Raw genomic sequence first — 25464 nt, 5'->3', positions numbered from 1 at the left:
GTTAAACAGCATTGCAGTGGATTGCAAAGGGATGGTGGCGGACGGGCATTAAAAAGTCACACACCCACACACATCATTTAGTAGCTTTGAGACATCCACTTAGCGAACAGTCATGTAGGCCTACTGTTTGAGCCCATCATCCTGTCCACTGTGCCACATGCACTTCGAATGACCGAGAGAGAAATAACGCAGCAACATGGGAGGTCTCACTGGATCCTTTCACACAGAAGCAGTCTTTGCACATTTGGGTAGCTGAACAGACAAAAAAAGAGGAGGAAGATTGAACATTCTCCCAGTGAATTATCTTTTTTAAAGTCAAGCCTTCCAGAATGTTGGTCACCAACCCAGGAATTCACTTCACTTTCACACTGCTCTACAGGAGGTGGACAAAATAATGGAAACATGAAATAAAAAAAGATTCTTTAACATCAGAATAATGAAAGCGGCACAACTTAGTAAGTAATTTGTCAGCTTTAAAAGACATCCAAGCATTTTGTCAAAAAAGTATGAATTACATTTTTTTCATTGATATGTTATTTTAAATAACGCATAGTACACCAAAAAATGTTTGACTGATTAACAAAAGAGCTGTCTTAAAAGGCCGCTGTTTTCACAGCCATGTTCAGCAGCAGCTTGTGCTGCTTTCATTTAGCTACACTGAGCTACATTCATGTCTCTACATGAATGTAGCTATACATGAATGTAGTGTGTGTTTTTCAGCTGGATCACTTCTTTTCCTGACCAAAGAAACCCTGAGAGGAGTAAATTGTTTTCTCTTGAACATCTAACAAATCAATAATTGTATTAATTATTACGCTGATTGGGGTCAGAATAACTCATGTGATGTCTTTTATGGCTCTGCATCTGTTCATGGTTCATGTGAAGTACACACTAAGAATGATATTTTTGGGGCATTTTAGGCCTTTATAGGACAGCTGAAGACATGAAGGGAGAGAGCAAGGGGGAATGACATGCAGCAAAGGGCCACAGGTAAACCCGCAGTGCGCACGCACCAGGTGTGCTACCTGGGGCTCTAAAATGAATTATAACAAAAATTCCTATTATTTCATGTTAATTTTTAAAGTATTCTTAATAATATTATCAACAGTAGTTTGAATCCCCTTCCGAATCAACAAAAATGTGTAAACACGCTTCTAAAGTGTTACGACATGTTGGTTATTATGTCTGATCTTAACCCAGGAAGTTTGCCAACAGACAGATGAAGTTGAACAGGTTTTTTTCAGTATGTGATGTCAATATCATGATTTACTACAGGAAGTTTTTTTTAAATTTGTCCACCCCCTGTACATCAGAGGGGACTGTACCCACTCCCTTTCATACCCCCAATTTTCCTCCTCCTTTTCCTCCCCCCCCCCACTTAGCACTCATCCCCGCACCTTGATAATTTTGAGATTCATTTTGAAAATGACAAAGGAAGCGAAAACCGACTTTTCTTTTCTTTTTTTCTTTTCCTCCTCCCTTTGTCTTTCTCTCTCACACATGTCTCCTGTTCTTATGAAATTTGAAAAAACATGGCTGAGAAAAATTCTAACTGATCCTGTAAATTCTGTCTCTCCCAATGGCTGCAAGGTACTAGTGTTCCTTTTAAATGCTTCCCTTGTCATTTTTTCCCCTCACCCTTTTTTTTCTTTTTTTGGCCAGGGCATTATAGTCTATCTGGGTCAGCAGAAGAAGTCCAGCATATTATCAGAAACATTTTGTTATATAATTTACACGTGTATATAATTTACAGAGTACTGTAAGCTTTTTTAAGTATGTATATATACATACATATACATATATATATATATATATATATATATATATATATATATATATATATAAAACACTTCTACCTAAAACGTTTGAGAGTTTTTGAAGATACATTCAGTAGGTGAAGGGAAATAAAACTGAGGGGAAACAAAACCAAATGAATGTCAACTAAAAAAATATCACAGGTAAAAACCTTATCATACATCGACAATGCATTGAATCCTGCATGAAATTTGAAAATCAGAGACAAAGTTATGTCCAAGAGTTGCAGATAACAAATAGATATATCTATATTCATATATAAATGTTTTTTTTACCCCTTACTGGTAATACAATAAATACAACATTAGTAAATGGCTACAACTGACTCTCCGACCATGCCTGACAGCATGATATTAGTACAACGTTTAAATATAGAAGGATGTTATTAAAGTAGAGATCCATATAAATAGAAAGGTTTAAAGAGACTCTTAGTAAAACTTTGTTTGTTCATGACCCTTTTTTTGACTTCATATAGGGCTTCCCCCCCCCCCCCCCCCCCCCCCCCACCCCATCCCTCACGGAGGTGGAAGTCTGTGTTTAAGGATGAATGGGTGACTTTCCTATGAGGCTTTAATGTAGACAGCTCCCATATTTCTTATTTGTACCCTCCCTCAGACTGCCTGTTCAACCCACCCACCCCTATCCTTCCCTGACCTACCTAACACAATGTACAAAAGCAGTTTACTACACAGCACAGCCAACTCAAACCACAACACCACAACAAAAGGTTTGGTAGTGATGTAAGGGACAGTAAGGCCTCCAACAGACATGACCTACTACTGAGACATTTCAGCTCTCACTGTGGACTTCAGCTTGTGTCAAATGATCACATCATTTATATCCTTTCTTTTAACAATTTGCACAGATCATTGTTGGGATACTTATTCATCTTTCTTATTTTTTGTAGGGATACTTATTGATAATTCTTATTTTTTAGAATCTTCAAAATGCGGACTGCTTGACAAAACTAGACAAACAACTACACTACTGAAGTCCATTAGTGGAAGACAGGATCAAAAAGCATTTCATTATCTGAAGGCGACTCCATATTCCCTTAACAATTAAATAGTGACATGTCTGCTGGATCACCTACTCCACACCCCCCACAAAAACACACACACACATGTACGCACGCACGCATGCACGCACGCACGCACGCACGCACACACACCACACACACACACACACACACACACACACACACAAAGAGTGAGGGGGGTGGGGTGTGGTGGGTGATAATCAGAAGACAGGGAGAAAGCTAGCATCTCCTCAACTCCCTCTTCTAAATTGCAAAGACACAATTTTTTTTAAAACAAACTTATTATATTACAGACATATAATATATATTATGTATATACATACATTAGTGTTTGCTCTTTTTGGAAATCATAAACTTAAAAAAAGTTTACAAAAATAAAATGTTATATGGTGACTTCTCAAATTGGTCTATTCCACTTAGCAAGGCTTGTTTTTCAGGGGTCAGAGCCAGGAGGCTTCCCTTTGCCAGAACTACAGGCTAAATGATTCAGTCCCTGGCCTCAGAGCAGGCCCACATCGACCTCCTTTCAGATCCCTGTAATTCTTGATAGAAGGGCTCCTTTACAAATCGGCTCTTTTTTTGTTAATCTTTTTTAAGTGTCCTTCTGTGTCCATGTTGTTCTTCTCTTTTTCTGATGTCCATCTGCACTCATCCACCTAGGTTTTCTTTTGTTTACTAAAAAAGAGAGAACAAGCAAGTCAGTGTAAATAATACATGTATCTACATTGTAGGAGGTACATTTGGTTTTATAAAACCTTGTAAAGTAATATGAGAAATACTAAACAACATTAATACAACTCACTTACGCCAATGAGCAGTGTAGTAGTAATCTGCCGGTCACACACTGCACTTGCATATTGTGTTAGTGTTTTTAAGCTTGCTGGGCTGCACAGACATGACCCTGCATTGGCTTCATTACTGCTGCCAGGCACTTGTGAGAGTGTGTTTTAGTCTAATTATCAAGGTTCTAATTAACTGGAGACAAAACATTTGATTCTTTTCCACATAAATCATAAACCATTGAATACAAAAAAGGACTAATTGAAATTGGTGGACTAAATGGATTTTCCCATTCTTGAAATTATTACTATTACTTTACTCTAAGTTACTTTAGAAAAAAGCATATAGCATATGTCAAGACCAACTAGAATATTTGGCAAGTTCAATGGTTAAGTATAAGACAACAGAAAAACATCTTGAGTACTATAGCACAGATTTTTAGCTATTGAGGCAAAATAGTTTTTTAGCCAAGAATATCTATGTATGCGTTTACAGCTTTATCTACACATTTACAGATATATGCACACTGGTTTTTTTTAGATTTATCTATGCATGCACAGATCTATGTACACATTTACAGATTTGTCTACACATTAACAGATCTGATTCCAAACAGATTTTGAATACACATATGCAGATTTATGTACACATTCACAAATGTCAGTATGCATTAAGAGATTATTTTACATATTTACAAATGTCATTACTCACACAGTTGCACAATTCTCAACACACATTTGCAAATAGTTTTGCTACAATAATGGCCCCATTCAAAGGCAACCATATCCACCTGTTTTTGTTTGATTTACCCATATTTGCCATTCCCAAATGGAAAAAGATATAACAGAAGTAAAATAAATGTATGAGAGTTCATGTGAAACCTAAATTCTTCAAGTTTCTGCAAATGTGCTTTTTCAGCATGTGATTAAACAAAACATACACTACATCAGTTCATACGTAATTCAAAACAGTATTTTGGGTCCTTGTCTTACAATATTTGAATAACAATAACTAAGACATGTTTTCTGCCACACTATGTGAAACACCACATATAGTAGGCTCGTTCGAGATGAACTGCGCCTCGCCTGTAAAGTGGACAAGAGCAGGCGATGGCAGCAGGGGGCGGTGACAAAAAGCTGCGGTAAAGTCGGACAGTTTCCAGACGATTCCAGCCGCCTTCAGACTGAACAGGAAGTGACAAAAACACTGTGGTGCGATTCTGATTTAATAAAATATAATCAGACCCACATATCAGCTTGTACACAGTCTCCAGTTGTTTTAATGATGACAGAGTAGCTGGCAAAGTGCTCTACATGCGATCTGTTGCCGATTTAATTAACAACAGACTGTAGATGATCCGTGATCTGAACAGATTTAGTCTCTCTGACTTCTAAACGTCACTATCGGCCACACGTGTGTTCTGTACAGAAGTCTTTAAATCAGACAAATAGCAATTAAAATCCCTCCAATTCAAAAACAATAAAAAGTTTATATAAAACGTCATCATGTTGTAAACCAATCAGGTGTTAAATCAGCTGAGAACCCGGCGTTTTCCAGCATGCTCTGGGTCCGCCTGGGTGCGCCTGGCTCTTGCAGTCGGTGAAAAGCAACTGCGCCGCCTGCGTCTCAGAACTGTGGCCGCCTTGCTCTCGTGAGATTTCCATTGTCCACGTGTGCATGACGTCAGAGCAAGTCGGGATCAAGTCGGACACAAATCTAACCGGCATGCAACGGGCGCCGATCGCCGGTGATCGATTCTGCGCAGACCTGGCTCATCTCGAACGAGCCTAATGTCTACATCTTGTCAACAACACCAGTGGCGCTGCATGGCAAATTATAGCTAGAGGAAGCTAGTGACCTTAGTATGGATCATATTGCCTTAATTGCCATAATTGCCATAATGAGTGTTGTTTAACAAATTTCGGAAGTCAACTGTTATTTGACATACTAAAGCATTTAGATGAATATAAAACATTGTACATTAATTCAAACCTTGTTGATCATCTTTTTTGCGTGTGACTGCTGGCACTCGGAGGAGGGACTTAGCTCTGTTACACATTCATTTAGACTGGCTCCCATTGGAATTTCGTATCATGCTATACACCATTGGAAATGGAATTTGATTGGCTACAATTGTAACGATGACATTTTTGATAGCCAATGACAGCTCATTTCAACATGACACAGCTTCTTGATGTTTACACTAGAGAGATCGCTGTCCTGGGGTGGAACTACAAAAAGGTGGGAATAGTTTTATTGTGTAAGCAAAAACCTAACGTAAACAAAATACCCGCAACACAGTGCAGGAAGAGGAGAAAAGATTCTTTCAGATGGAACAAGTTCCTCAAACAATGTTAACAGCTAGCAGATATTTTAGCAATGGACTTTACAGGGGGATAACTTGGATTAATATTTATGAAAAACCCTTTTCATTCTTTTGATCGGTGGATACATACGGACTAAGCAGGGGTGCTCATTAGGTCGATCGCGATCTACCGGTCGATCGCCAAGGCGGTGGGGGTAGATCGCATGGCATTAAAAATAAATAAGATGTCAGCCTATCATCCATCTTCACAATGCCAATATTCTATTTGTCACTTGATTGACATACAGGACAACCATTTCTAAACGTCTGATATTTTCGTCAGCCAATCATCCATCCTTACTATGACATTTGTCACTTGATTGACATACAGGACAACCAGTCTAACGTTTGATTTTTTTCATGGTCAGCACTCAGCACGCATGTGCATGCAGCAGCGGCAAAATTCCAGTAAGAAAGCGAGTTTGCCGAGTTAGCCTAGCTAAGTTATATCTAATAATCTCAAAAAAACGGTATAAAATGAGTGGGGTAGCTGGACCAAGTAAAAAGCCAAAAACTTACCACTTCCATACAGAATGGGAGGAGGACTTTTTTTTCACAATGTCCTATTCAAAGTGCATTTGCCTTATCTGCAAATCTACCATTGCTATTCAGAAGAAGGGAAATGTGGAGCGGCATTTTCGGACTGTTCATAAAAGCTACGACACTGAGTTCCCTCCGAAAAGTGAACTGAGAAGGAGAAAGGTGAAAGAACTAAAATCCCAGCTGTCTGGACAGCAGGCCTTTTTCTCACAGCTTACCACGAAAGCAAAGACCGCCACCGAAGCATCGTTCCGGGTGAGTCACATCATCGTTAAACACAGAAATCCTTCCAAGACGGAGAGATGATTAAAGAGGCATTTATTGAAGCGGCTGATTCGTTGTTTCAAGACTTTAAAAACAAACCTGACATAGTATCTTCAATCAAATCTCTCCAGCTGTCAAGAAGTACAGTTACACGGCGCTGTGAAGCAAAGGCCGAGGATGTGACCGAGAAACTTGGAGGGATATCGCAGACTGCGAGTGTTTCTCACTGCAATTAGACGAGTCTACAGACGTGAGTGACACAGCCCAGTTGTGCATTTTTATTCGTATGGTGTTTACCGATATGACTGCAAAAGAGAGCTGTTAACAGTACTGCCTATGAAGAACACACGCGGGGAGAGGACATTTTTCAGTCTTTCAAAAACTTTATCGAGAAAACTGCTCCAGGTCAAATTGGTCCTTACCACGACGTGCGCCCGATGGTTGGCCGCTCGAATGATTTATTGCCAAATGCGGAGATAGCCTTCCCCGACTTCCTCAATTACCACTGCATAATACACCAACAAGCGTATGCACAAAAATGCTCAACATGAAAGAGATAATGGATGTGCAACGAAAATTGCCTGTTCTATTCGCGCCAGATCTCTTCAAAGACGCTGTTCCGTGTGCATCTGGAGAAGGCGGACTGTGACCACACTGAATTGTTGCTACACACTGACGTAAGATGGCTTAGTCGAGGGAATTCTTGCAAAGATTTCGAGAGCTCTGTCCAGAGATTAAAGAGTTTTTATTTGTATCTAAAATGCTGAATACAACCAGCTAAATGACAATCAGTGGCTACTAGACTTAGCCTTTTAACCGATCTGACCAACATGTTGAATGACCTTAATGTTGAACTGCAAGGAAAAGACAAAACAGTGGTCAATATGATCAGCTCAGTCAATGCGTTCAAAAGAAAAATGCAACATCTGCGCAAAGCTGCAGCGCCATGATTTGGCAAACTTTCAGAACCTCATGTCAGAACTGGAGACACAAGGGAAGCATGTGCGCAACTTGACAATGGACGCTACACAGAGCAGATTGAAAACTGTCTGTCAGACTTTAACAAAACGGTTTCAAGACTTGCATATTGGAGCCAAGTTGCTACATCATGTGCTACCCTTTTCGGGAAGATGCTGAGTGGATTTACTTGCATCAAAAATTGCAACACTTTTTCATCTGAACTCGTCTGGAGTGGAGGATGAGATCCTGACACTGCAAGTCTGACATTGAGCTCAAGTCTAGGGACTCATGGACAGTTTTGGAACTTGCTGACAGAGGAAAGTACCCAACATGAGAAAATGTGCTACCTCCTTGACCGCATGTTTGGCTCCACTTATTATGTGAGTCCGCCTTTTCCCACATGAAATTATTAGTCCAATACCGTTCGAACATGACTGATGATCATTGGAAATGTGCTTGAGGCTGGCTATCAGCAGCTACTGTCCGGACTATGCATCCCTGGCTGATTCCATTCAGGGCAAGTCGTCAGGTGAGGCGATGACAAAAAAATGTAGGTTGTATTGTGCATTAGGGTTAATGCAGTTATGCAAGGTACACCCACTTATATTGCACATATCATTTTCAATATATTTATGAATAATATATGTTTTTTGCATTTTTATAGTAGGTAGATAATTTGACTTGGTCATTTTAAAAGTAGCTCGCAAGCTGAAAAAGTGTGGTCAACCCCTGGACTAGAGGAACATATACACTCACCTAAAGGTATATTAGGACACCTGTTCAATTTGTCATTAATGCATTATCTAATCAACCAATCACATGGCAGTTGCATCAATGCATTTAGGGGTGTGGTCCTGTGTCAAGACAATCTCCTGACTATCAAACTGAATGTCAGAATGGAAAGAAAGGGATGTAAGCAATTTTGAGCGTGGCATGGTTGTTGGTTCCAGACGGGCCGGTCTGAGTATTTCAAAATCTGCTCAGTTACTGGGATTTTCATGCACAACCATTTCTAGGGTTTAGAAAGAATTGTGTGAAATGGAAAACCTCATATGCGGCGGTCCTGTGGGGCGAAAATGCCTTGTTGATGCTAGAGGTCAGAGGAGAATGGGCCGACTGATTTAAGCTGAAGAGCAACTTTGACTGAAATAACCACTCGTACAACCGAGGTATGCAGCAAGCATTGGTGAGCCATAACACGCACAATCTTGTGGCTGGATGGGCTACAACAGCAGAAGACCCCACCAGGTACCACTCATCTCCATACAAATTGGAAAAAGAGGCTACAATTTGCAGGAGCTCACCAAAATTGGACAATTGAAGACTGGAAAATGTGGCCGGTCTGATGAGTCTCAATTTCTGTTGAGCCATTCAGATGGTAGAGTCAAAATTTAGCGTAAAAGAATGAGAACAGGATCCATCATGCCTTGTTACCACTGCAGGCTGGTAGGTGTTGTAATGTGTGTTTGGGATGTTTCTGGCACACTTTAGGCCCCTTAGAATTGGGCATCGTTTAATGCCACGGCCTACCTGAGCATTGTTTCTGACCATGTCCATCCCTCTATGGCCACCATGTACCCATCCTCTGATGGCTACTTCCAGCAGGATAATGCACCATGTCACAAAGTTCGAATCATTTCAAATGGTTTCTTGAACATGAACAATGAGTTCACTGTACTGAAATGGCCCCCACAGTCCAAGATCTCAACCCAATAGAGCATCTTTGGGATGTAGTGGAAGGGGAGCTTCGTGCCCTGGATGTGCATCCCACAAATCTCCATCAACTGCAAGATACTATCCTATCAGTATGGGCCAACATTTCTAAAGAATGCTTTCAGTACACTGTTGAATCAATGCCACGTAGAATTAAGGCAGTACTGAAGGCGGAAGGGGGTCAAACACAGTATTAGTATGGTGTTCCTAATAATCCTCTAGGTGAGTGTATAAGCCAGGAATAGATACATAGCATAGCAATAACTAAAGCACTAAGATTTTGAACTATGCTTTAATGCTTCTGATTTCAATAAAATAAACGACTGAATTGCGAGAACATTGTGTCAATATTGACAGAACTTTGAAGTGACCCAGTGGATATTCTGGGTGTGTTTTGACCTGAGGCCATCTCAAAGGAGCTTTTACTCTTTTCCCCCCACAAAACCCAAAAACAAGCGTCAAATCTAGGGACTGAAAAAGACGGCATGCAACGGGCGCCGATCGCCGGTGATCGATTCTGCGCAGACCTGGCTCATCTCGAACGAGCCTAATGTCTACATCTTGTCAACACACCAGTGGCGCTGCATGGCAAATTATAGCTAGAGGAAGCTAGTGACCTTAGTATGGATCATATTGCCTTAATTGCCATAATTGCCATAATGAGTGTTGTTTAACAAATTTCGGAAGTCAACTGTTATTTGACATACTAAAGCATTTAGATGAATATAAAACATTGTACATTAATTCAAACCTTGTTGATCATCTTTTTTGCGTGTGACTGCTGGCACTCGGAGGAGGGACTTAGCTCTGTTACACATTCATTTAGACTGGCTCCCATTGGAATTTCGTATCATGCTATACACCATTGGAAATGGAATTTGATTGGCTACAATTGTAACGATTGACATTTTTGATAGCCAATGACAGCTCATTTCAACATGACACAGCTTCTTGATGTTTTACACTAGGAGAGATCGCTGTCCTGGGGTGGAAACTACAAAAAGGTGGGAATAGTTTTATTGTGTAAGCAGAAACCTAACGTAAACAAAAATACCCAGCAACACAGTGCAGGAAGAGGAGAAAAGATTCTTTCAGATGGAACAAGTTCCTCAAACAATGTTAACAGCTAGCAGATAGTTAGCAATGGACTTTACAGGGGGATAACTTGGATTAATATTTATGAAAAACCCTTTTCATTCTTTTGATCGGTGGATACATACGGACTAGAGCAGGGGTGCTCATTAGGTCGATCGCGATCTACCGGTCGATCGCCAAGGCGGTGGGGGTAGATCGCATGGCATTAAAAAATAAATAAAGATGTCAGCCTATCATCCATCTTCACAATGCCAATATTCTATTTGTCACTTGATTGACATACAGGACAACCAGTCTAACGTCTGATATTTTCGTCAGCCAATCATCCATCCTTACTATGACATTTGTCACTTGATTGACATACAGGACAACCAGTCTAACGTTTGATTTTTTTCATGGGTCAGCACTCAGCACGCATGTGCATGCAGCAGCGGCAAAATTCCAGTAAGCAAGCGAGTTTGCCGAGTTAGCCTAGCTAAGTTATATCTAATAATCTCAAAAAAACGGTATAAAAATGAGTGGGGTAGCTGGACCAAGTAAAAAGCCAAAAACTTACCACTTCCATACAGAATGGGAGGAGGACTTTTTTTTCACAATGTCCTATTCAAAGTGCATTTGCCTTATCTGCAAATCTACCATTGCTATTCAGAAGAAGGGAAATGTGGAGCGGCATTTTCGGACTGTTCATAAAAGCTACGACACTGAGTTCCCTCCGAAAAGTGAACTGAGAAGGAGAAAGGTGAAAGAACTAAAATCCCAGCTGTCTGGACAGCAGGCCTTTTTCTCACAGCTTACCACGAAAGCAAAGACCGCCACCGAAGCATCGTTCCGGGTGAGTCACATCATCGTTAAACACAAGAAATCCTTCCAAGACGGAGAGATGATTAAAGAGGCATTTATTGAAGCGGCTGATTCGTTGTTTCAAGACTTTAAAAACAAACCTGACATAGTATCTTCAATCAAATCTCTCCAGCTGTCAAGAAGTACAGTTACACGGCGCTGTGAAGCAATGGCCGAGGATGTGACCGAGAAACTTAGGAGGGATATCGCAGACTGCGAGTGTTTCTCACTGCAATTAGACGAGTCTACAGACGTGAGTGACACAGCCCAGTTGTGCATTTTTATTCGTATGGTGTTTACCGATATGACTGCAAAAGAGGAGCTGTTAACAGTACTGCCTATGAAAGAACACACGCGGGGAGAGGACATTTTTCAGTCTTTCAAAAACTTTATCGAGAAAACTCAGCTTCCAGTGTGCAAATTTCCTTACCACGACGTGCCCCTCCTCAATTACCAATCGGGTGCCATAACCCTACACCAACAAGCGTTATGCACAAAAATGCTCAACATGAAAGAGATAATGGATGTGGCAACGAAAATTGCCTGTTCTATTCGCGCCAGATCTCTTCAAAGACGGCTGTTCCGTGTGCATCTGGAGAAGGCGGACTGTGACCACACTGAATTGTTGCTACACACTGACGTAAGATGGCTTAGTCGAGGGAAATTCTTGCAAAGATTTCGAGAGCTCTGTCCAGAGATTAAAGAGTTTTTATTTGTATCTAAAAATGCTGAATACAACCAGCTAAATGACAATCAGTGGCTACTAGACTTAGCCTTTTTAACCGATCTGACCAACATGTTGAATGACCTTAATGTTGAACTGCAAGGAAAAGACAAAACAGTGGTCAATATGATCAGCTCAGTCAATGCGTTCAAACGAAAAATGCAACATCTCTGCGCAAAGCTGCAGCGCCATGATTTGGCAAACTTTCAGAACCTCATGTCAGAACTGGAGACACAAGGGAAGGCATGTGCGCAACTTGACAATGGACGCTACACAGAGCAGATTGAAAACTGTCTGTCAGACTTTAACAAACGGTTTCAAGACTTTGCATTATTGGAGCCAGTTGCTACATTCATGTGCTACCCTTTTCGGGAAGATGCTGAGGTGGATTTACTTGCATCAAAAATTGCAACACTTTTTCATCTGAACTCGTCTGGAGTGGAGGATGAGATCCTGACACTGCAAGCTGACATTGAGCTCAAGTCTAGGGCTCATGGACAGTTTTGGAACTTGCTGACAGAGGAAAAGTACCCCAACATGAGAAAATGTGCTACCTCCTTGACCGCATTGTTTGGCTCCACTTATTTATGTGAGTCAGCCTTTTCCCACATGAAGATTATTAAGTCCAAATACCGTTCGAACATGACTGATGATCATTGGAAATGTGCTTGAGGCTGGCTATCAGCAGCTACTGTCCGGACTATGCATCCCTGGCTGATTCCATTCAGGGCAAGTCGTCAGAGTGAGGCGATGACAAAAAAAATGTACGGTTGTATTGTGCATTAGGGTTAATGCAGTTATGCAAGGTACACCCACTTATATTGCACATATCATTTTCAATATATTTATGAATAAATATATGTTTTTTGCATTTTTATAGTAGGTAGATAATTTTGACTTGGTCATTTTAAAAGTAGCTCGCAAGCTGAAAAAGTGTGGTCACCCCTGGACTAGAGGAACATATACACTCACCTAAAGGTATATTAGGAACACCTGTTCAATTTGTCATTAATGCAATTATCTAATCAACCAATCACATGGCAGTTGCATCAATGCATTTAGGGGTGTGGTCCTGGTCAAGACAATCTCCTGAATATCAAACTGAATGTCAGAATGGGAAAGAAAGGTGATGTAAGCAATTTTGAGCGTGGCATGGTTGTTGGTTCCAGACGGGCCGGTCTGAGTATTTCAAAATCTGCTCAGTTACTGGGATTTTCATGCACAACCATTTCTAGGGTTTAGAAAGAATTGTGTGAAAATGGAAAAACATCCAGTATGCGGCGGTCCTGTGGGCGAAAATGCCTTGTTGATGCTAGAGGTCAGAGGAGAATGGGCCGACTGATTTAAGCTGAAGAGCAACTTTGACTGAAATAACCACTCGTACAACCGAGGTATGCAGCAAAGCATTGGTGAAGCCATAACACGCACAATCTTGTGGCGGATGGGCTACAACAGCAGAAGACCCCACCAGGTACCACTCATCTCCACTACAAATTGGAAAAAGAGGCTACAATTTGCAGGAGCTCACCAAAATTGGACAATTGAAGACTGGAAAAATGTGGCCTGGTCTGATGAGTCTCAATTTCTGTTGAGCCATTCAGATGGTAGAGTCAAAATTTAGCGTAAAAAGAATGAGAACATGGATCCATCATGCCTTGTTACCACTGTGCAGGCTGGTAGGTGTTGTAATGTGTGTTTGGGATGTTTTCTTGGCACACTTTAGGCCATGAACATGCAACTGTATTTGACAGATGACACGTGTAGGTTGCTGGTTACAAAATATCAGCTTTCAGTGTGATTCGACCGCTTTGTAAATTACGTTTAATTAAAAAGTGTTTCAACTGTCCCGGCTCTCCCCTACCTGTTGCAGGGCTGCCAACTTTTCCAAAAACCTTGGAGTGAGATTTGGGGGGGCCAACCCTGGTTTTCTGCACATGAGGGCCCTGCAGTGGTGGCTGTAATCCAAGGGGTTCTCTCCGAGGGGAAGCCCGTTCCGCCTGATACGGGTTACGCACAAATGTCTTTGTGCCCTATTGGTGTGGAAGAAGCCTTGGTTCCTGTCCCGAGGACCGGGACCCTGTCGCCGTGTATTGTTTCAACAGACGCTTCCCTCACCGGGTGGGGCGCGGTCATGGCCAACCGCTCTGCATGGGGTGTTTGGCAGGAGCATCACTTGTCATGGCACATCACTTGCCTCGAGTTGCTGGCCGTGTTCCGGGCTCTGAGGAGATTCCTGCCTGCACTCCTGGGTCACCACGTGCTGATCTGGTCCGACAATACGGCAGTGGTGGCCTATCTGACTCACCAGGGGGGTCTGCGCTCGCGCCCTTTCTGCAGACTGGCGCATCAGATCCTCCTGTGGTCCCAGCGGAGCCTCTCTCTCTTGGGGCGATGTTATCCCTGGTCTTCAGAATCAGGTTACAGACCTGCTGTCGAGACAGGGGCTGAGACCCGGGGAATGGCGGCTCCACCCCGAGGTGGTGGAGTCCTCGTGCGGAAGGTTCGGGAGACTTCACACGGTCCTCTGTGGTTCTCCCTGATGCCCTTGGCCCCGCTAGGGTTGGACGCCATGGTGCGGGAGTGGCCGAGGCTGCGTATTTGCGCTTTCCCCCGGTCGATCTGTTCCCGGGGTTCCTGGAGAGGGTCTCAGGGGAGCATCTGCCTGCTTCTTGTGGCGCCGTTCTGGCCGACCCGAGTGTGGTTCTCGGACCTGATGGCGCTCCTGGACGGCCCGCCGTGGGCCGGGTTCGTCACCCTTTCCCCGCCCTGTGGCGGCTGTGGGTCTGGCCCTTGAGGGGGCCCAGTACCTGGAGGCGGGCCTGACGGCAGGAGCGGTCGAGACTTTCCTTAGCTCCAGGGCCCCGTCTACACGGAGGATGTGTGGCCCGAAGTGGAACGTCTTCTCTGCCTGGTGCAGAGGACGCATGCTGGACCATGTTACCTGCCCGGTGGTTCAGGTGCTGGAGTTTCTGCTGGATCGCTTTTCTGCGGGCCTTTCCCCATCCACCCTCAAGGTTTACGTGGCAGCCGTTCGGCTTTCGATCGCCCCTTTGAGGGATGGGTCTATGGGGAGGCTTCCCCTGGTCGTGCTGTTCCTCCGTGGGACCAGGAGGATGAGACCTGCAACTCGCCCTGGGATTCCCACCTGGGATCTGGCGGTGGTTCTCGGAGCTTTGGCTGAGGCCCCCTTCGAACCCATTGAGTCGGCTGAGGCCTAGTACCTGACCCTGAAGGTGGCCTTCCTCCTTGCTATCACCTCTCTGAGTAGGGTGGGGGACCTCCAGGCTCTTTCGGTTGCTCCCCGATGCCTGGAGTTTGCCCCGGGTACCATGTGGGCCATCCTGCACCCCGTTCCGGGCTACTTTCCCAAGGTGCGGTCCACTGTCGTGGGGCCCGTGGTACTTAAGGCATTTCATCCTCCACCTCATGTGACGGCGGAGGACGGGAGGCTCCATTTGCTCTGCCCTATCAGAGCGCTGAGTGTCTTCGCTCTGAGGTCCTCCCGGTGGCGGAAGACAGACCAGTTGCTGGTGTGTTTTGGGTTCCCCCTAGGCTGGGCTCCCCGCTGGGACATACTGTCAGCAACTGGATCGTTCTGACTATCTCCCTGGCCTATCTGGTGTGCGGTTTGCCTTCACCTATGGCTGTTCGGGTTCACTCCACGAGGGGCATGGCGGCCTCCACGGCTCTCCTCTCTGGAGCGTCTCTCCAGGGGTCTGTGTATTTTACAAACAGCAAACCAACCTGATTTCCTGACTGACATGTATTTTTGCTGTAACAAAACAGTAAATTCCTGAAGTGTAGACAGATATTTATCTATTTACACTCTTCTGAATGTTGTACTGTATCTTACTTATCTTATTTTTATCAAGACATTTTTGGTGAGTAATGGAAAAGTACTACAACAAAGATAATGTACACGTGAGTTACACGTTACAGCAGGCACCCATTTTATAGACATTTAAGGGTCCAATGTGTAGGAATTTCTCCCATCTAGCATAGAGATCATATAACTCTTGCACCACGCAGTTCCAAATTTGTATTCCAGCTACTGTAGCCTTCACGCTTCAAAAAGCCTTTCCTTTGCTCTTTTCAACATCCTTATTGTTTTCTGGGCGAAGAAGAAGACTCCTGTTCCTGAAATTTGGATTTTAAATACATGTGGTTCTTCATGTTTCCATCTTCAAACTTGCAGGAGCCGGGAAGCGACAATACCCATTAGCAGATTAGCAGCACCTGTGAGTTTATCATGTGACCTTTACCGGCTAACGTATTTCAAGATGGCGCATCAAAATATGGAGCTAGACCCCAGTTCATGCAAATGGAAATGTAAAATGTTAAGCCGATAGGAATACTTGAAATTGATAGTTGTGGTAAATATTCATGAAAAAGAACAAAGTTTGTGAACGGGTAACACCGATTTTTATTTTGACTATATATATAACTAAACACGTTACACACTGGACCTTATTTCAAGTTATTTCATGCCAACTCAGTTTTGGATTAGACAGCTCTGGGGCCTGTTTTACTAAATTTAAAACAAGCAAGCTGTGCAACATGAGATAATTTCCATTTTTCCATTTAGCAGAATATGCTAAATATCTATTGAATTTTAATTGGTCCAGAGCTGAGCTTTTTTAGTGTAAAGCGCGTTATTTTTTATTTTTGTTTTCACATTATCTTCCAAAACTGGCCTTCTCATCCTTTTCAAGACTGTTATCTCATGTTTGAATTCCTAAAATCCCTGTCATTTGACATTTGTCCTTTGTGTTATGCGACTTTTAGTGGCACATTCCATTTCCAAGATTATATTGAAAAAAATTAAATACATCCATCCAATTAAAAAACATGTATCCTTCATCTGGCTTAGAAACTTTATAAGTATTTTGCTACCCATCCTGTGTATCAACTGACCCCAAAAGAGTTGTAACTACAACATCTGATATGAGCATCAATCCACTTGCTTCACTGCTCTTTTTGGTGGTTCTTTTTTTATTGGTCTTGAATTAGAGCTTTGGGTCTCATCCCACTGAAAATGAGTTAAACTGAGTTATCAACAAGAAGAGTTGGCAGCGAAGCAGAAATAAAAGTAAAAGGACTACAGAATAATTTTTTTTTAAATAAGTTCTATGACCGGGGAAAGGAGGAAGAGTCTTGTTGACATTGGTGAGGCGTTTCAATGCTGCAGAAACCACCGTGATTTGAATGGAATGAAAACTGATTATGGACAAGTGAGTAATAATGTTAGCTTCACGGTTTCACTGTTTTCGAAAAGGTCCGTTTGCTTTTGTTTGTGATAGCAGCTGGTTGGCTTTACAGCAGTAGCGACAGTTTGCTAATCCACAACCTAACGTGAGTTTATATCGACTCTGCCATATTTCGTTTAGTCAGCAGAGACACTAACAGAAGTGCTTGCTGTGGCAATGCGCATCCATGAATCTGGGTGGCGGAGATTCTGAAGGGGGGGTGTATTTGTTTGGCAGTTGATTTCAAATATCAACAATCTTCACGCAGCATTGCTTACTGCACTGTTAAATCTACAAGTATTTTAGTAATGTCAGCTTTTGTTTTCAGAGCCATTTAATAAGCTGGTACATAGGTGTGGAGACAATGTACATTGGTAAAACATTTTTTATCTCAATCAGAATTTCCTGAGTTGAATCTTTTGCTTTGGATATGTATGATGAGGGCAATTGTTTAACATTATTCTTTACTGATAGTGCTTCTTTACTGATAGTGCTCTCTCAGCTGATCATACCAGACAGTGGTAGAAGAAGAAGTACCCAGGTTCAAGTGAGGTTTATCCAGATTCACTAACATTGCAGAAATGAGGGTGAGGAAACAAGGCACAATAGACAGGAGGTGCACCTCTATTTTTAATTATAATACATTGACAGGTATGTATATTTTCCGACATGACTATACACAACTCTGTATGATAATGTATTGCTCTGTGTCAGCGGGTGTGAAAGTAGACTTGAATTGTTATAGATAATGTGTTTGCTTGTAAATGCAGATATAACCTAAACAAGGTATTAAGATGTTTTTGTAAGTTTTGCAACAGAATTCAGGAGGATTAAACCCTTCAGTTCAAAGTCAAACATATTTGTCAGTATTCAGTGTGGAAATAATGTACTTTTCTCCTTTAAAAGGATTCAGCAGTAATGGGATACCTCCTGCCTGTGGCACTTTGCCAACAATCAATGGGCTTTAACACACTGCTGCCTATTTTGCAATGGCTGACATAGCTCTTGCCTCACACTCTGCTATACATCACTTCCCCCTGCATTCAAATTCAGTAATACATCAAACTCTTCCTCTCACCTTCTGGGTTTTATAATTCATAATCACTTCCTGGTAGCAATTTTGTTGCAATTTTGTTTGTTTGTTGCAGGTTGTAGGAGTATTCCGGTCGATTCCAACATGTAGCTCTGTTGTTTGTAAATTTGGAGTGGTGTCAGTAGAGAGAAAAACAAAAACAATCGGTGCTACACCATGTTATTGCTGCCGTCTCAACACCGGAACTAAACATAGCTGAATTAGCAGAACTTTTATGCCTTTCTTTCACATCTACAGCATTTAGATTCTCTGTGTTCACTCGGAAGGAATCACTTCACATGGATAGGTAGTTTTAATGACATTTTGAACATGTTAAGAGGCTAAAAACTCTTTAAAACTTGCCCTGTTTAAGCCTGTTGGGTGCTATTGCTAGCAGGGGGATAACATGGTGTAGGCAGCACTGATTGTTTTCATTTTTCTCTCTACTGACAGCACTCCAAATTTACAAACAACGGAGCTACATGTTGGAATCGACTGGAATTCTCCTTTCACCTCCTTTAGGCAGCTCTGAGTCCAATTAAATCAGTCTGAAACTCAGCCCCAGTTATTGTCTCACTTAAAAGGGAGCCAGTTCTCTAAGGGGGTGAACTGGTTGTATCCTTCATCTAATAAATGCAATCTGAAATGTGTTGCTTAACTGGAATTGCTGAACATCAGTGCTTTTAATGTACTATATGTGGGAAATGACTAATTGAAATAATAAAGGTAGGGAAATCAGAAGGTATTAAAACTGGCGCCACCCCCAAGGATCTGAGTTGCAGACAAACAACTTAGAGAGAAAAAGAGGTAGACTAAAAAAATATCTTATTTCAACTCTTTTCCCACTTTGTCAATTTTGACTAAACTTGTATTTTTTTCCACTACAAACATATCAATGCAAATACATTTAAGTCAACACAGAGTAACAAAATGTTCTTTTCTAAAATAAATACATTACATTAATACATGACAATGTGTACACTCTGTAAATGGTAAAGCAACTTAAGAGTGATTCTTGCATTTCAGGGTCACTTTGCCACCTGGAAGCATTTTGTTTTTAGAGTTCCATGAAGAGGGTGAAGAAGGTTATTTAGTCATTTCATTTGTTGCTGATTTTTTTGGTCTGTTTTGCGGGGAAGGAAAGGGGGCGTGTCTCTCTCTTTTCTAGTAGGGAGTGAAGCGACTGCACCCTCCTCTGTAAAGGCTAGCCTGCAACATCAAAGATGAAAAAGCTCCAATCAGTATTCAATGTAGAACTTTTGTAATATAAAATGAACTTCTCTTTTTCCTCCAAAGAAACATTCCTCCCATTTTCCACTTGTCTCTTGTTTAATTGAGAGGGATTTTGTGCAGTAGGTAGTTTGGAAATTTGTGAAGGGAAAGAATAGGATTGTTGCATGTACTTAGCGTGAAATTATATCATATGAGATGGCCACGAGTAAGACACTGAATGACTAACATGTGTCATCTGTATAGCCAATAAATCTTTTGTGCAAAAAGGGGCATAAGGCAGCTCAGATGAGTGAGCATGAAGCAACCATCATAGCTATTCTGGCACCTGATGAGACACCAGAGTAAAAATATTCAAAACATACATGTCAGCAACAGACACATTTCAAGCTAAATTAGCTTTTTAGACCCTAGTTTCTTGCGAAAAAAAAAAAATACTGAAGAAAACCATACTCATGGACAAACAAGGCATTTCTGCAAAAGTTTCATAACTTAATGTTTGGAGGAAACCCTCACTACCCCAAAACTGCAACTTGGTATTAAGTACGCCACACATTTGGCATAAAACAAGCTCTCCAGTGAATCAAAAACCTATAAATAATCCATCCATCCATCCATCTTCATCCGCTTATCCGGTATCGGGTCGCGGGGGCAGCAGCTCCAGTAGGGGACCCCAAACTTCCCTTTCCCGAGCCACATCAACTAGCTCCGACTGGGGGATCCCGAGGCGTTCCCAGGCCAGGTTGGAGATATAATCTCTCCACCTAGTCCTGGGTCTTCCCCGAGGTCTCCTCCCAGTTGGACGTGCCTGGAATACCTCCCTAGGGAGGCGCCCAGGAGGCATCCTTACCAGATGCCCGAACCACCTCAACTGGCTCCTTTCAACGCGAAGGAGCAGCGGCTCTACTCCGAGCTCCTCTCGGATGACTGAGCTTCTCACCCTATCTCTAAGGGAGACGCCAGCCACCCTCCTGAGGAAACCCATTTCGGCCGCTTGTACCCTTGATCTCGTTCTTTCGGTCATGACCCAGCCTTCATGACCATAGGTGAGGGTAGGAACGAAAATTGCCCGGTAGATCGAGAGCTTTGCCTTCTGGCTCAGCTCTCTTTTCGTCACAACGGTGCGATAAACAGAATGTAATACCGCACCAGCTGCTCCGATTCTCCGACCAATCTCACGCTCCATGGTCCCCTCACTCGCGAACAAGACCCCAAGGTACTTAAACTCCTTCACTTGAAGTAAGGACTCCATCCCTACCCGAGAGAGGCACTCCATCGGTTTCCTGCTGAGAACCATGGCCTCAGATTTAGAGGTGCTGATCCTCATCCCAGCCGCTTCACACTCGGCTGCGAACCGATCCAGTGAGTGCTGAAGGTCACAGGCCGATGATGCCATCAGGACCACATCATCTGCAAAAAGCAGCGATGGGATCCCGAGCCCACCGAACTGCAACCCCTCCCCGCCCCGACTACGCCTCGATATCCTGTCCATATATATTACAAACAGGATTGGTGACAAAGCGCAGCCCTGGCGGAGGCCAACCCTCACCTGGAACGAGTCCGACTTACTGCCGAGAACCCGGACACAGCTCTCGCTTTGGTCATACAGAGATTGGATGGCCCTAAGAAGGGACCCCCTCACCCCATATTCCCGCAGCACCTCCCACAATTTCTCCCGGGGGACCCGGTCATACGCCTTCTCCAGATCCACAAAACACATGTAGACTGGTTGGGCATACTCCCAGGCCCCCTCCAGGATCCTTGCGAGAGTAAAGATCTGATCCGTTGTTCCACGGCCAGGACGGAATCCGTATATAATCCTATAAATAATAACATACACAATTACTTTTAATATAAAAAAATATTTAAACAAAGCTGTCTTAACTTATTGTGTATACAGTAGATCAATCAGATAATAAAATGAAAGCAAAGTAATTTTTAATTTTTTTCCTGACAAAATCAACATTGTTGCCTGATTCCAATTCCTTCTGCACAGTTAAATAGAAAACAATTGTATTTGTATCACTCTCCATGTTAAAGGTAGCAATGTTCTGTTTAGATCAGTATTATTGTCAGACAAAACGTCAATAGTATCTTCAAACATCAGTTTAATGTTCAATGACAAAAATAAATACACGCCCAACATCCACATCGTCGGTCTAAAGAGGGGCTCGAAGGTGCTAATGCTATTCAGTATCTCTCGTGTTCCCTGCCTAAGTGGCTCCCAAAACTGGTAGGTGTACAGATCAAGATTTTGAGAGCCCACCGGATCTACAGTGATAGCCCAAAAAAGAACACTGCTACTAATTGCACATTGATTTTCAACGTCCTCCGCTACACAACCCAGCATGCAAACCTACAGGCTGTGCTGTGTTGTCAGGCTAATCATTGCCCATGTTTGTTTTTCTCCGGACTACAGCAACTTCACGATAAGGCAGCGCCAGGCCTTCTATCAAACCATGGACTCAGCACAAGTCAAGGGTCTGGATTTTTTCCTGCTTTACCCAGCAACACTGAAGATCAGAGCTTTCACTTCCGCTAAGGATGCGGACTACTCCCCATCCTTTTGTGGCCACGGAGACGGCCGACACCTCGGACTGTGTCACGGAGAGCACCGTGGATAGAGATCAGGATCAAAATGGAGGATTAAAACAACTGCCTGATGAACACGGACTCTTGGTTTGTCTTAATCTCTTGATGCATCCTAGATTTATTGCATTTTTTCCTGATATGATTACAGAGACTGTGGTTTTGGATTACATTTCTGTCCTTTTTAATTTAGCCTACGCTCCATAGGTTAGAGTCTACTTTCCAATGTGCTTGCTATTTTGTGCTTTTTATTTCCTGTTTTGTTAGAAAAGAAATGCGTCAAAGAAAATTTAGTGGAATCAGTTGCAATTGCAACCAGATAACTTTGGGCTGCTGTTTGTTTTCGCTGCCGCGTGTCACATCTTGATCACAGACCTACTTTGAGTGTTAGCCTTCTTGCTATATGCTATATGACCCAAGGATATTGTGGGACGCAATAAAAGGGTTCATTAGGAGCAACACCATACTATTCTGCTCTAATACGCATAAAGCTACATCACTGAAACTGCAAAACCTTGAAGCTGAGTTCACCAGATTGGACTCACTGTTACAAACTAATTTTACTGACCAGATAGCTCTAGAACGATCATTAGTCAAGAAAATAATAAACATTCTGAAACATTAGTCTGAATTTCTAATCCACAGAGCAAGACAGTGCTATTACTTTCAAGGTTCTAGACCTAGTCCCCTTCTTGCTGTGAGACTAAGAGGCAGTGATTATTTTGCAGATATTCCCGCTATTAAATCTCCAGATGGTAATGTTAGAACTGACCCTGTTGATATAAATATATCCTTTCAGACATTTTCTTCCAAACTGTATGAATCTGTGGTTACTGTGGATAAATCTCACTATGACAGGTGATTGAATCAGCTTGACTTGCCTCAGTTATCAGCAGAGGAATCAGATAGCTTGGATAAATTGATTACTATTGAAGAATTAAGAAGGGAAGAGAGTTTGCAAAAAGGAAAATAACTGGGCATTGATGGGATTACTAGCAGCAGATAAAGTTAGACGCTTTCTCCACATTGTTGATGCGGCAGAGGACAGTGAGACCCAACTGTCACTTCTTTCTCTTGATGCAATTAAGCCTTTGACAGATGTGAATGGCCATTTTTGGTCAGTCTTAGGTAAAACTTGTCATAGCTCTAGAGCCTCTGGCTCAAGCCATTCGCCCATCAATTAGGGTGTCACCACTATGCATTCGTAATGCACAGCATCATCTCATTATTTACGAACAACGTTTTGGTCTTTTTAGAAAACCCAACTCAGAAGTTATTTTACTGTGCAGCCTAAAAACTGCGGGATGGTACCTAGACTTATCAGTTCTTTGTGATATCTGGGCGCTCTGTCCTTCCAATTGAAAGGATCTGGGCACGTGACTGCAATTGCAATTGATATCAAACCCGACTGGCATGATGTATGGCCTAGCAGAAGTATAGACCTATCAGACCAACCAGAAGTATCACACAATCCAGACCATCAGCCAATTCACTACAATTTCCTCCATAGGACATATCTCATCACCATGTAAATGCTTCACATGAAAATACTTAACAGCCCTTTATGCACTTTCTGCCCAATAAAAACACAAGGCATATATATTCACATGATCTGGGAGTGCTCTCCCGTTGGTCAGTTCTGCAACAATATTGCATCCAAAATTTACACCCTGTTTAATGTTACTGTGCCTGTTACTGTCAATGTTTTGATTCTGAATGATCTGTCAGCCTTTCAGCTCTCTAGAAAATGCTGTAAAAAAGTGCTGTATTTTCTAGATTTACAGCTGCGAAGAAAATAATTGCAACCCGTTGGAAACCACCTCATGACCTTCTTACCCGTGCATTGACCCTTTCCACCCTGGATGTAGTTTATATGGATCTCTCTACGACACATATTCATGGAATGCCAGGAAGGACTCTGTACACTTGGCTGAGCGTCGCTGAAACTTTGAGCTTTGTGCTATGGCCTTTGCATTACCTGTGTGGTGATTCATTTGCTGGATGAAGGAATAAAAATTCCTTCATTTTGAATAGAGCCTTCACCGCTCTCGGCGCTCGGGCCCTAATTAAAGCTGCTTCAACTTCACTCATCTGCTCATCATCTGCCTGACCTCCGTCTCCCACCTCCTCAGATTGCATCTCCCAATCACCAACCTGTTTACCATTCCCTTTTTGTTCCTACTGCACTTATACCATCCCCTTTTTTTGTTCTCTGTTAGTTTGTCATGTTTTAATGCCTATAATACCTGTCTGCTTGTTTCCTGCCTTCTACCTGTTACCTGCCTGCTGTGCCATTGTATGCTTTTCAAAATAATCTACTGAATTCATCCTGCTGCCTTTTCATGTTTCTGCATTCAGGTCCAATCCCTGTCCTGGCTAATGATCTGATTAGGTTTTGTTTGGGGCTACAGTTCAGAATGTGTGGCATGAGTTTAAGATTGATTGATTGTTGTAATTTTTTTATTCAGAATGAGGAATAAAGTTTAGTAGTTGGGGCTTTGGATGTGGCAGAATGGGGAAATAGGGAGTAGTAATTTGAAGACAAAAGAGAAGAAAATGTAGAATAATAAGGAGGAAAACCGAGACCACTGTTTTAATTAAAGGTGCTCTGCCATCCTTACTTTGTCGTAATGTCTGAAGTTCTACCATGGCCTTTTAACATTCTTTGTGGAAAAAAAAATTGGTACCTTGTTACAAGCCATTCTAGCATGATATAGAACGCCTGCAGGAAGAGTCAGCTCGATATGTGTGAGTTGTCATTAATATTCAATGAGCTAAGCTGCTTGACTCTGATTGGCTAACAGCTGGCCAATATGGCCAGTATCCTTTACCCAGCGCAACTGGGCGAGCTCATGAATAGTAATGAGCTCAGGCAACATGACATTACACTGACCAGCTTTTGTAATTGGCCTAATTTTTCCTCTTATTTCTTTTTAGTGGCTAGAGCTGACAGAGGAGGTAGCAGTTCATTTTCACACAAACAGATATGGACCTAACATGTAAAAAAAAAAATGCAAGTATGAATGGTTTTGTGTGGCAGAGCACCTTTAAGTAAATGAAGAGGAGGGAAAAAAATCATAATTAATGAAGGCTTTTAGCTAGCAGCTGCACTAGAAAAGGGGAGATGTTTGTGGGAAACAAGGGGGGAGTTGGAAGGTCTTTTGATTTTCATCATCACAAGCATGTCAGCAC

General features: G+C 42.4%; 1 protein-coding gene across 8 annotated transcripts in view; it reads right to left on the bottom strand.

Annotated features, from left to right (window-relative positions):
• Window positions 1-612: 612 nt before the first annotated feature.
• Window positions 613-25464, bottom strand: part of LOC116671533 (RNA binding protein fox-1 homolog 3-like) — a 751379-nt gene continuing 726527 nt past the window's right edge. For 4 of the 8 annotated variants that reach the window (XM_032502894.1, XM_032502895.1, XM_032502902.1 and 1 more), the window contains one exon: window positions 18585-19662. In XM_032502894.1, the coding sequence (XP_032358785.1) occupies window positions 19618-19662 (45 nt within the window). In that variant the 3' untranslated portion in view covers window positions 18585-19617. Of the gene's footprint in view, window positions 3530-18579; window positions 19663-25464 lie in introns of those variants that run through there. The other 4 variants (XM_032502899.1, XM_032502901.1, XM_032502896.1 and 1 more) reach the window with 4 other exon arrangements.

The sequence above is a fragment of the Etheostoma spectabile genome, chromosome 21 (genome assembly GCF_008692095.1).
Source record: "Etheostoma spectabile isolate EspeVRDwgs_2016 chromosome 21, UIUC_Espe_1.0, whole genome shotgun sequence".
In the NCBI taxonomy this organism is placed as follows: domain Eukaryota; kingdom Metazoa; phylum Chordata; class Actinopteri; order Perciformes; family Percidae; genus Etheostoma; species Etheostoma spectabile.
Note: the sequence above shows the minus strand (reverse complement) of the source record. Positions and strands in the feature narration are given on the sequence as shown.